At 46.9% G+C, this 12945-nt stretch overlaps 1 protein-coding gene across 1 annotated transcript in view; it reads right to left on the reverse strand.

The window, feature by feature from the left end:
- shank2a (SH3 and multiple ankyrin repeat domains 2a) overlaps positions 1 to 12945 on the reverse strand; it is a 66266-nt gene that overhangs the window by 10770 nt on the left and 42551 nt on the right. Inside the window, exons 16-17 of the mRNA XM_056244600.1 lie at positions 12248 to 12372; positions 3554 to 3689 (exon numbers count right to left, since the gene is read on the reverse strand). Coding sequence (XP_056100575.1) covers positions 3554 to 3689; positions 12248 to 12372 — 261 coding nt within the window. The remainder of the gene's footprint in view (positions 1 to 3553; positions 3690 to 12247; positions 12373 to 12945) is intronic.

Genomic DNA, 12945 nt, shown 5'->3' on the forward strand with positions numbered 1-12945 from the left:
ACACACTCCAGAACACACTCCAGAACACACCCCTGAACACACTCCTGAACACACACCAGAACAGACACCAGAACACACTCCAGAACACACTCCAGAACACACTCCTGAACACACACCTGAACACACTCCTGAACACACACCAGAACACACACCAGAACAGACACCAGAACACACTCCAGAACACACTCCAGAACACACTCCAGAACACACTCCTGAACACACACCAGAACACACCCCTGAACACACTCCTGAACACACTCCTGAACACACACCAGAACACACTCCTGAACACAATCCAGAACACACTCCAGAACACACTCCAGAACACACTTCTGAACACACTCCAGAACACACTCCTGAACACACTCCAGAACACACCCCTGAACACACTCCTGAACACACACCAGAACAGACACCAGAACACACTCCTGAACACACACCAGAACACACCCCTGAACACACACCAGAACAGACACCAGAACAGACACCAGAACACACTCCTGAACACACTCCAGAACACACACCGGAACACACTCCTGAACACACTCCTGAACACACTCCTGAACACACTCCTGAACACACTCCTGAACACACTCCAGAACACACTCCTGAACACACACCAGAACACACTCCAGAACACACACCAGAACACACTCCTGAACACATACCAGAACACACCCCTGAACACACTTCTGAACACACTCCTGAACACACTCCAGAACACACTCCAGAACACACTCCAGAACACACTCCAGAACACACTCCAGAACACACTCCTGAACACACTCCAGAACACACTCCAGAACACACTTCTGAACACACTTCTGAACACACTCCAGAACACACTCCTGAACACACTCCTGAACACACTCCAGAACACACACCGGAACACACTCCTGAACACACTCCAGAACACACTCCTGAACACACTCCTGAACACACTCCAGAACACACTCCTGAACACACTCCAGAACACACTCCAGAACACACACCAGAACACACTCCTGAACACACTCCTGAACACACTCCAGAACACACTCCTGAACACACTCCTGAACACACTCCAGAACACACTCCTGAACACACTCCTGAACACACTCCAGAACACACTCCTGAACACACTCCAGAACACACTCCTGAACACACACCAGAACACACTCCTGAACACACTCCTGAACACACTCCAGAACACACTCCAGAACACACTCCAGAACACACTCCTGAACACACTCCAGAACACACTCCAGAACACACTACTGAACACACTCCAGAACACACTCCTGAACACACTCCTGAACACACTCCAGAACACACTCCTGAACACACTCCTGAACACACTCCAGAACACACTCCTGAACACACTCCTGAACACACTCCAGAACACACTCCTGAACACACTCCTGAACACACTCCAGAACACACTCCTGAACACACTCCTGAACACACTCCAGAACACACTCCTGAACACACTCCAGAACACACTCCTGAACACACTCCTGAACACACTCCTGAACACACTCCTGAACACACTCCAGAACACACTCCTGAACACACTCCAGAACACACTTCTGAACACACTCCAGAACACACTCCTGAACACACTCCTGAACACACTCCAGAACACACTCCAGAACACACTCCTGAACACACTCCAGAACACACTCCAGAACACACACCAGAACACACTCCTGAACACACTCCTGAACACACTCCAGAACACACTCCAGAACACACACCAGAACACACTCCAGAACACACTCCAGAACACACTCCAGAACACACTCCAGAACACACTCCTGAACACACTCCAGAACACACTCCTGAACACACTCCTGAACACACTTCTGAACACACTCCTGAACACACGCCAGAACACACTCCAGAACACACTCCTGAACACACTCCTGAACACACTTCTGAACACACTCCAGAACACACTCCTGAACACACTCCAGAACACACTCCAGAACACACTCCAGAACACACTCCTGAACACACTTCTGAACACACTCCAGAACACACTCCTGAACACACTCCAGAACACACTTCTGAACACACTCCAGAACACACTCCTGAACACACTCCAGAACACACTCCAGAACACACACCAGAACACACTCCAGAACACACTCCAGAACACACTCCAGAACACACTCCTGAACACACTTCTGAACACACTCCAGAACACACTCCTGAACACACTCCTGAACACACTCCTGAACACACTCCTGAACACACTCCAGAACACACTCCAGAACACACACCAGAACACACTCCAGAACACACTCCTGAACACACTTCTGAACACACTCCAGAACACACTCCAGAACACACTCCAGAACACACTCTAGAACACACTCCAGAACACACTCCAGAACACACTCCAGAACACACTCCTGAACACACTCCTGAACACACTCCTGAACACACTCCAGAACACACACCAGAACACACTCCAGAATACACTCCAGAACACACTCCTGAACACACTTCTGAACACACTCCAGAACACACTCCAGAACACACTCCAGAACACACTCTAGAACACACTCCAGAACACACTCCTGAACACACTCCTGAACACACTCCAGAACACACACCAGAACACGGATTTATCATGCGTCAAGAGATGAACATAATCCATTAGCTAGATTCGCCAAAGCTGGAATTAAATCTTCATGTGTTTACAAATATAACTGCGTATTTGCTGAATGCAGACAGTATATGATAGAGTATCATAATGTTTGATTTTTTATAAATAGACATGAGTAAAAAAGACTTGTGTAGGGAGAAATGAGCTTTGCTAAACATCATGAGCTGCGACACAAACAAATAAATAAATGCCCTACATATCAACCGATGGCAACGATTAAAGAAGCCAAATTTATAAGATAATAAATGTATTAAATAATTTAAATCAATCAGTGTTTTTCAACTGTGGAAAGAGGTCAATAAAACAGCTGGAGAACATAACGTTACATTTACCTCAGGAAAGTAATTTAATGACCATAGCACATTAGTTGGCACTGTGCACTATATTACATATTTATTGTATTTTTACTTATATCATTAAAACATTATAACGTTGTTTTTATAATAAAAAACGCAATATATTATTGAGTTATTTTTAACCTTTAATAATAATACCAGCTGACAGTGCTCTCTCTGTACAGCATTAGGTGAGTTTGTTTCTTGAGAAAAACGAACATCAACTGTAGCAAGATCGGAATCAAATCACAAGAATTGAATTGAAATCATGACATTTGTGTCAAGCAACAATAAAAACAGTAACCTAGCAGTCACTGTACCATGTAAACATTGTAACATGTTGTCACTAAACCTAGTAAAATTATGTTTAGTTACAAAATGAAAAACTTGCACCCCCCCAATCCATAATTTTGTCTGAAATGTTTCAGTTGGATGTTCATCTTGTGTTTTTTAAATGATACTAGGCCTACTTGTTATAATGTTTGAAGAATGACAAATGTAACATTCCCTTAACGGTCACATGACCAAGAAAAAACATTGTGCGATTCCTCGAGGATTGTCGTACCTTTTTTCCGGGTTTTGTCGTCTTGCTCCGGATTCCTGCTGACTCGCACCACTTTAATGACGAGTCGGTTTCCTCCGTGTTTAATCATGTTTACGACCTGCCGATGCCCCATCTTCACCACGTTCTGATGATTGACCTGTCACACACACACACACACACACACAGGTCAGAGTGTTACTGGTGAACAGTGATTACATCATGCAGATTAGTTCAGCGTATGAGAGAAGAGATTGGACTAGCGATGGAGAATATCTGCCCCGTATTTAAAATCACAACCAGTGACGCAAATTAATAATTCTTTTGAGTCTGTTGTTCTCAGTGAATCGGCTTCACGGTCTGAAGTGATTTGTGATAGAGTTAGATTGGTTTGACCTGCTCTCTCACTGAGCACAGAGAACTGACAGAGAGAAATATAGCAGAATTGTGGAGATATAACTGATATACAGGTTCGAGAAGGTAGCTGAATAAAAAATATCAATGCAAGTGAATCAATATATGATTTAATTTATACAGGTTCACATCGAGCTAAAAAGACAACATTTTATTAGCTTTATATATAAGTCTTAAATCTTATTTAATAGTATTTGTAATTAAATTAAAAGCTTAAATAAATAAATATTTTTATATTATAAAAATATAAATTGTTATAATATTATTATTAACGATTAAAGGTGCACTGTGTAATGCACCCAACAGAAGTTATGGTGGCCGACAGGAAGTGATGTCGTCGTCTGAGACAGCAGAGAGGAGCCAGTTAAACAGTGAGGTTTCGCAGTGGTCTTTATACACCACTGAAAACATAGTTATGTATATGATATTGCATTTCTGTCAACAGATCCTCCTAAATATTACACAATGCACCTTTAAGTGAATGGAATATTTTCTTTAAATATTGTCAACTCTTTCTTTCTCCAAATCAGCAAACGAATGATTAACAGAATCATTAAGAAGCTGTGATAGTGAAGTGTAATTGGAAGCCGAGTCGGCCTGTTCTGATTGGCTGAAGTATAACGGGACGCGTGTTCTGAGGGAAGTGTGTTCTGATTGGCTGAAGTATAACGGGACGCGTGTTCTGAGGGAAGTGTGTTCTGATTGGCTGAAGTATAACGGGACGCGTGCTCTGAGGGAAGTGTGTTCTGATTGGCTGAAGTATAACGGGACGCGTGTTCTGAGGGAAGTGTGTTCTGATTGGCTGAAGTATAACGGGACGCGTGTTCTGAGGGAAGTGTGTTCTGATTGGCTGAAGTATAACGGGACGCGTGTTCTGAGGGAAGTGTGTTCTGATTGGCTGAAGTATAACGGGACGCGTGCTCTGAGGGAAGTGTGTTCTGATTGGCTGAAGTATAACGGGACGCGTGTTCTGAGGGAAGTGTGTTCTGATTGGCTGAAGTATAACGGGACGCGTGTTCTGAGGGAAGTGTGTTCTGATTGGCTGAAGTATAACGGGACGCGTGCTCTGAGGGAAGTGTGTTCTGATTGGCTGAAGTATAACGGGACGCGTGTTCTGAGGGAAGTGTGTTCTGATTGGCTGAAGTATAACGGGACGCGTGCTCTGAGGGAAGTGTGTTCTGATTGGCTGAAGTATAACGGGACGCGTGTTCTGAGGGAAGTGTGTTCTGATTGGCTGAAGTATAACGGGACGCGTGCTCTGAGGGAAGTGTGTTCTGATTGGCTGAAGTATAACGGGACGCGTGCTCTGAGGGAAGTGTGTTCTGATTGGCTGAAGTATAACGGGACGCGTGTTCTGAGGGAAGTGTGTTCTGATTGGCTGAAGTATAACGGGACGCGTGTTCTGAGGGAAGTGTGTTCTGATTGGCTGAAGTATAACGGGACGCGTGCTCTGAGGGAAGTGTGTTCTGATTGGCTGAAGTATAACGGGACGCGTGTTCTGAGGGAAGTGTGTTCTGATTGGCTGAAGTATAACGGGACGCGTGTTCTGAGGGAAGTGTGTTCTGATTGGCTGAAGTATAACGGGACGCGTGTTCTGAGGGAAGTGTGTTCTGATTGGCTGAAGTATAACGGGACGCGTGCTCTGAGGGAAGTGTGTTCTGATTGGCTGAAGTATAACGGGACGCGTGCTCTGAGGGAAGTGTGTTCTGATTGGCTGAAGTATAACGGGACGCGTGCTCTGAGGGAAGTGTGTTCTGATTGGCTGAAGTATAACGGGACGCGTGTTCTGAGGGAAGTGTGTTCTGATTGGCTGAAGTATAACGGGACGCGTGTTCTGAGGGAAGTGTGTTCTGATTGGCTGAAGTATAACGGGACGCGTGTTCTGAGGGAAGTGTGTTCTGATTGGCTGAAGTATAACGGGACGCGTGTTCTGAGGGAAGTGTGTTCTGATTGGCTGAAGTATAACGGGACGCGTGTTCTGAGGGAAGTGTGTTCTGATTGGCTGAAGTATAACGGGACGCGTGTTCTGATTGGCTGAAGTATAACGGGACGCGTGTTCTGAGGGAAGTGTGTTCTGATTGGCTGAAGTATAACGGGACGCGTGTTCTGAGGGAAGTGTGTTCTGATTGGCTGAAGTATAACGGGACGCGTGTTCTGAGGGAAGTGTGTTCTGATTGGCTGAAGTATAACGGGACGCGTGTTCTGAGGGAAGTGTGTTCTGATTGGCTGAAGTATAACGGGACGCGTGCTCTGAGGGAAGTGTGTTCTGATTGGCTGAAGTATAACGGGACGCGTGTTCTGAGGGAAGTGTGTTCTGATTGGCTGAAGTATAACGGGACGCGTGTTCTGAGGGAAGTGTGTTCTGATTGGCTGAAGTATAACGGGACGCGTGCTCTGAGGGAAGTGTGTTCTGATTGGCTGAAGTATAACGGGACGCGTGTTCTGAGGGAAGTGTGTTCTGATTGGCTGAAGTATAACGGGACGCGTGTTCTGAGGGAAGTGTGTTCTGATTGGCTGAAGTATAACGGGACGCGTGTTCTGAGGGAAGTGTGTTCTGATTGGCTGAAGTATAACGGGACGCGTGCTCTGAGGGAAGTGTGTTCTGATTGGCTGAAGTATAACGGGACGCGTGTTCTGAGGGAAGTGTGTTCTGATTGGCTGAAGTATAACGGGACGCGTGCTCTGAGGGAAGTGTGTTCTGATTGGCTGAAGTATAACGGGACGCGTGTTCTGAGGGAAGTGTGTTCTGATTGGCTGAAGTATAACGGGACGCGTGTTCTGAGGGAAGTGTGTTCTGATTGGCTGAAGTATAACGGGACGCGTGCTCTGAGGGAAGTGTGTTCTGATTGGCTGAAGTATAACGGGACGCGTGTTCTGAGGGAAGTGTGTTCTGATTGGCTGAAGTATAACGGGAAGCGTGTTCTGAGGGAAGTGTGTTCTGATTGGCTGAAGTATAACGGGACGCGTGCTCTGAGGGAAGTGTGTTCTGATTGGCTTAAGTATAACGGGACGCGTGCTCTGAGGGAAGTGTGTTCTGATTGGCTGAAGTATAACGGGACGCGTGCTCTGAGGGAAGTGTGTTCTGATTGGCTGAAGTATAACGGGACGCGTGTTCTGAGGGAAGTGTGTTCTGATTGGCTGAAGTATAACGGGACGCGTGTTCTGAGGGAAGTGTGTTCTGATTGGCTGAAGTATAACGGGACGCGTGTTCTGAGGGAAGTGTGTTCTGATTGGCTGAAGTATAACGGGACGCGTGTTCTGAGGGAAGTGTGTTCTGATTGGCTGAAGTATAACGGGACGCGTGTTCTGAGGGAAGTGTGTTCTGATTGGCTGAAGTATAACGGGACGCGTGCTCTGAGGGAAGTGTGTTCTGATTGGCTGAAGTATAACGGGACGCGTGTTCTGAGGGAAGTGTGTTCTGATTGGCTGAAGTATAACGGGACGCGTGTTCTGAGGGAAGTGTGTTCTGATTGGCTGAAGTATAACGGGACGCGTGTTCTGAGGGAAGTGTGTTCTGATTGGCTGAAGTATAACGGGACGCGTGTTCTGAGGGAAGTGTGTTCTGATTGGCTGAAGTATAACGGGACGCGTGCTCTGAGGGAAGTGTGTTCTGATTGGCTGAAGTATAACGGGACGCGTGTTCTGAGGGAAGTGTGTTCTGATTGGCTGAAGTATAACGGGACGCGTGTTCTGAGGGAAGTGTGTTCTGATTGGCTGAAGTATAACGGGACGCGTGCTCTGAGGGAAGCGTGTTCTGATTGGCTCTGAAGGAAGAGTGTTGTGATTGGCTCTGAGGGAAGCGTGTTCTGAATGGTTCTGAGGGAAGCGTGTTCTGATTGGCTCTGAGGGAAGTGTTCTGATTAGCTCTGAAGGAAGCGTGTTCTGATTGGTTCTGAGGGAAGTGTGTTCTGATTGGCTGAAGTATAACGGGACGCGTGTTCTGAGGGAAGTGTGTTCTGATTGGCTGAAGTATAACGGGACGCGTGTTCTGAGGGAAGTGTGTTCTGATTGGCTGAAGTATAACGGGACGCGTGCTCTGAGGGAAGTGTGTTCTGATTGGCTGAAGTATAACGGGACGCGTGTTCTGAGGGAAGTGTGTTCTGATTGGCTGAAGTATAACGGGACGCGTGTTCTGAGGGAAGTGTGTTCTGATTGGCTGAAGTATAACGGGACGCGTGTTCTGAGGGAAGTGTGTTCTGATTGGCTGAAGTATAACGGGACGCGTGTTCTGAGGGAAGTGTGTTCTGATTGGCTGAAGTATAACGGGACGCGTGTTCTGAGGGAAGTGTGTTCTGATTGGCTGAAGTATAACGGGACACGTGCTCTGAGGGAAGTGTGTTCTGATTGGCTGAAGTATAACGGGACGCGTGCTCTGAGGGAAGTGTGTTCTGATTGGCTGAAGTATAACGGGACGCGTGTTCTGAGGGAAGTGTGTTCTGATTGGCTGAAGTATAACGGGACGCGTGTTCTGAGGGAAGTGTGTTCTGATTGGCTGAAGTATAACGGGACGCGTGCTCTGAGGGAAGCGTGTTCTGATTGGCTCTGAAGGAAGAGTGTTGTGATTGGCTCTGAGGGAAGCGTGTTCTGAATGGTTCTGAGGGACGCGTGTTCTGATTGGCTCTGAGGGAAGTGTTCTGATTAGCTCTGAAGGAAGCGTGTTCTGATTGGCTCTGAGGGAAGTTTGTTCTGATTGGCTCTGAGGGAAGCGTGTTCTGATTGGCTCTGAGGGAAGCGTGTTCTGATTGGCTCTGAGGGAAGCGTGTTCTGATTGGCTCTGAGGGAAGTGTGTTCTGATTGGCTCTGAGGGAAGTTTGTTCTGATTGGCTCTGAGGGAAGCATGTTCTGATTGGCTCTGAGGGAAGCGTGTTCTGATTGGCTCTGAGGGAAGTGTTCTGATTGGCTCTGAGGGAATCGTGTTCTGATTTCTCTGAGGGAAGCGTGTTCTGATTGGCTCTGAGGGAAGCGTGTTCTGATTGGCTCTGAAGGAAGCGTGTTCTGATTGGCTCTGAGGGAAGCATGTTCTGATTGGCTCTGAGGGAAGCGTGTTCTGATTGGCTCTGAGGGAAGTGTTCTGATTGGCTCTGAGGGAAGCGTGTTCTGATTGGCTCTGAGGGAAGTGTTCTGATTGGCTCTGAGGGAATCGTGTTCTGATTTCTCTGAGGGAAGCGTGTTCTGATTGGCTCTGAGGGAAGCGTGTTCTGATTAGCTCTGAAGGAAGCGTGTTCTGATTTCTCTGAGGGAAGCGTGTTCTGATTGGCTCTGAGGGAAGCGTGTTCTGATTGGCTCTGAAGGAAGCGTGTTCTGATTGGCTCTGAGGGAAGCATGTTCTGATTGGCTCTGAGGGAAGTTTGTTCTGATTGGCTCTGAGGGTAGTTTGTTCTGATTGGCTCTGAAGGAAGCGTGTTCTGATTTCTCTGAGGGAAGCGTGTTCTAATTGGCTCTGAGGGAAGCGTGTTCTGATTGGCTCTGAGGGAAGTGTTCTGATTGGCTCTGAGGGAATCGTGTTCTGATTTCTCTGAGGGAAGTGTTCTGATTAGCTCTGAAGGAAGCGTGTTCTGATTTCTCTGAGGGAAGCGTGTTCTGATTGGCTCTGAGGGAAGTGTGTTCTGATTGGCTCTGAAGGAAGCGTGTTCTGATTGGCTCTGAGGGAAGCATGTTCTGATTGGCTCTGAAGGAAGCGTGTTCTGATTTCTCTGAGGGAAGCGTGTTCTAATTGGCTCTGAGGGAAGCGTGTTCTGATTAGCTCTGAAGGAAGTGTTCTGATTAGCTCTGAAGGAAGCGTGTTCTGATTGGTTCTGAGGGAAGCGTGTTCTGATTGGCTCTGAAGGAAGCGTGTTCTGATTGGCTCTGAGGGAAGCGTGTTCTGATTGGCTCTGAGGGAAGTGTGTTCTGATTGGCTCTGAGGGAAGTTTGTTCTGATTGGCTCTGAGGGAAGCATGTTCTGATTGGCTCTGAGGGAAGCGTGTTCTGATTGGCTCTGAGGGAAGTGTTCTGATTGGCTCTGAGGGAATCGTGTTCTGATTTCTCTGAGGGAAGTGTTCTGATTGGCTCTGAGGGAAGCGTGTTCTGATTGGCTCTGAAGGAAGCGTGTTCTGATTTCTCTGAGGGAAGCGTGTTCTGATTGGCTCTGAGGGAAGTTTGTTCTGATTGGCTCTGAAGGAAGTGTTCTGATTAGCTCTGAAGGAAGCGTGTTCTGATTGGCTCTGAAGGAAGCGTGTTCTGATTGGCTCTGAGGGAAGCGTGTTCTGATTGGCTCTGAGGGAAGTTTGTTCTGATTGGCTCTGAAGGAAGTGTTCTGATTAGCTCTGAGGGAAGCGTGTTCTAATTGGCTCTGAGGGAAGCGTGTTCTGATTGGCTCTGAAGGAAGTGTTCTAATTGGCTCTGAGGGAAGCGTGTTCTGATTGGCTCTGAAGGAAGTGTTCTGATTAGCTCTGAAGGAAGCGTGTTCTGATTGGCTCTGAGGGAAGTGTGTTCTGATTGGCTCTGAGGGAAGTGTTCTGATTAGCTCTGAAGGAAGCGTGTTCTGATTGGCTCTGAGGGAAGCGTGTTCTGATTGGCTCTGAGGGAAGCGTGTTCTGATTGGCTCTGAGGGAAGTGTTCTGATTAGCTCTGAAGGAAGCGTGTTCTGATTGGCTCTGAGGGAAGCGTGTTCTGATTGGCTCTGAGTGAAGAGTTTTCTGATTGGCTCTGAAGGAAGCGTGTTCTGATTTCTCTGAGGGAAGTGTTCTGATTAGCTCTGAAGGAAGCGTGTTCTGATTGGCTCTGAGGGAAGCGTGTTCTGATTGGCTCTGAGGGAAGTTTGTTCTGATTGGCTCTGAAGGAAGCGTGTTCTGATTTCTCTGAGGGAAGCGTGTTCTGATTGGCTCTGAGGGAAGCGTGTTCTGATTTCTCTGAGGGAAGTTTGTTCTGATTGGCTCTGAAGGAAGCGTGTTCTGATTTCTCTGAGGGAAGCGTGTTCTGATTGGCTCTGAGGGAAGCGTGTTCTGATTAGCTCTGAAGGAAGTGTTCTGATTAGCTCTGAAGGAAGCGTGTTCTGATTGGCTCTGAGGGAAGCGTGTTCCGATTGGCTCTGAGGGAAGCGTGTTCTGATTTCTCTGAGGGAAGCGTGTTCTGATTGGCTCTGAGGGAAGCGTGTTCTGATTGGCTCTGAGGGAAGCGTGTTCTGATTAGCTCTGAGGGAAGCGTGTTCTGATTGGCTCTGAGGGAAGCGTGTTCTGATTGGCTCTGAGGGAAGCGTGTTCTGATTTCTCTGAGGGAAGCGTGTTCTGATTGGCTCTGAGGGAAGCGTGTTCTGATTTCTCTGAGGGAAGCGTGTTCTGATTGGCTCTGAGGGAAGCGTGTTCTGATTTCTCTGAGGGAAGCGTGTTCTGATTGGCTCTGAAGGAAGCGTGTTCTGATTAGCTCTGAAGGAAGTGTTCTGATTAGCTCTGAAGGAAGCGTGTTCTGATTGGCTCTGAGGGAAGCGTGTTCTGATTAGCTCTGAAGGAAGTGTTCTGATTAGCTCTGAAGGAAGCGTGTTCTGATTGGCTCTGAGGGAAGCATGTTCTGATTAGCTCTGAAGGAAGTGTTCTGATTAGCTCTGAAGGAAGCGTGTTCTGATTGGCTCTGAGGGAAGCGTGTTCTGATTAGCTCTGAAGGAAGTGTTCTGATTAGCTCTGAAGGAAGCGTGTTCTGATTGGCTCTGAGGGAAGCGTGTTCTGATTGGCTCTGAGGGAAGTGTTCTGATTAGCTCTGAAGGAAGCGTGTTCTGATTGGCTCTGAGGGAAGCGTGTTCTGATTGGCTCTGAGGGAAGCGTGTTCTGATTGGCTCTGAGGGAAGCGTCTTCTGATTGGCTCTGAGGGAAGCATGTTCTGATTGGCTCTGAGGGAAGCGTGTTCTGATTGGCTCTGAGGGAAGCGTGTTCTGATTGGCTCTGAAGGAAGAGTGTTGTGATTGGCTCTGAGGGAAGCGTGTTCTGATTGGCTCTGAGGGAAGCGTGTTCTGATTGGCTCTGAGGGAATCGTGTTCTGATTGGCTCTGAGGTAAGTGTTCTGATTGGTTCTGAAGGAAGCGTGTTCTGATTGGCTCTGAGGGAAGCGTGTTCTGATTGGTTCTGAGGGAAGCGTGTTCTGATTGGCTCTGAGTGAAGAGTTTTCTGATTGGCTCTGATGGAAGTGTGTTGTGATTGGCTCTGAGGGAAGTGTTCTGATTAGCTCTGAAGGAAGCGTGTTCTGATTGGCTCTGAGGGAAGCGTGTTCTGATTGGCTCTGAGTGAAGAGTTTTCTGATTGGCTCTGATGGAAGTGTGTTGTGATTGGCTCTTACCTCGAGCAGGAAGTCCCCGGTGCGAAGCCCCATCAGCCAGGAAACACCGCCCTCATCCACAGACTCCAGGTACTGCAGCGCCGGGAACACCGGTGTGGGGATGAACTCCTCGATCGGCGTATCGGCTGCGGGAACACAAACACCACACGCTCACCAGTCCTTTATCTGTGTTAGGCGGTCTCATGCTTTTAAAACACAATACTACAGACGCTTCATCTTACACTCATTCATCTGTGTTATACAGTCTCATGCTTTCAACACCATACTACTCACATTAACTCCTGTGACATCAAGTGTTACAAACAACCTGCTTTAGAGTTATATATGCTTTTGTGATATAAAACAAAAGTTTGGAATAATATTTTTTTTAGGATATTCAAAGCAAGGCTGCATTTATTTGACCAAAAATACAGTAAAAACTGAAATATTGTTATAATGTAAATCAGCTGTTTTCTATGTGAATATATAGTAAGTGTAATTTATTCCTGTGATCAAAGCTGAGTTTCAGCATCATTACTCCAGTCTTCAGTGTCACATGATCCTTCAGAAATCACTCTAATATGAGGATCTGATGCTCAAGAAACATTTATGATTATTATCAGTGTTGAAAACAGTTGTGCTGCTTCAGATTTCTGTGGAAACCGTCATACATTACCATTTAAAAGGTTTAAGGGTAAGATTTTTTTTTAATTGAAATT

The sequence above is a fragment of the Rhinichthys klamathensis genome, unplaced genomic scaffold (assembly GCF_029890125.1).
Source record: "Rhinichthys klamathensis goyatoka isolate OS25496 unplaced genomic scaffold, OSU_Roscu_1.1 h1tg001016l_1, whole genome shotgun sequence".
NCBI classification, from domain to species: Eukaryota; Metazoa; Chordata; class Actinopteri; order Cypriniformes; family Leuciscidae; genus Rhinichthys; species Rhinichthys klamathensis.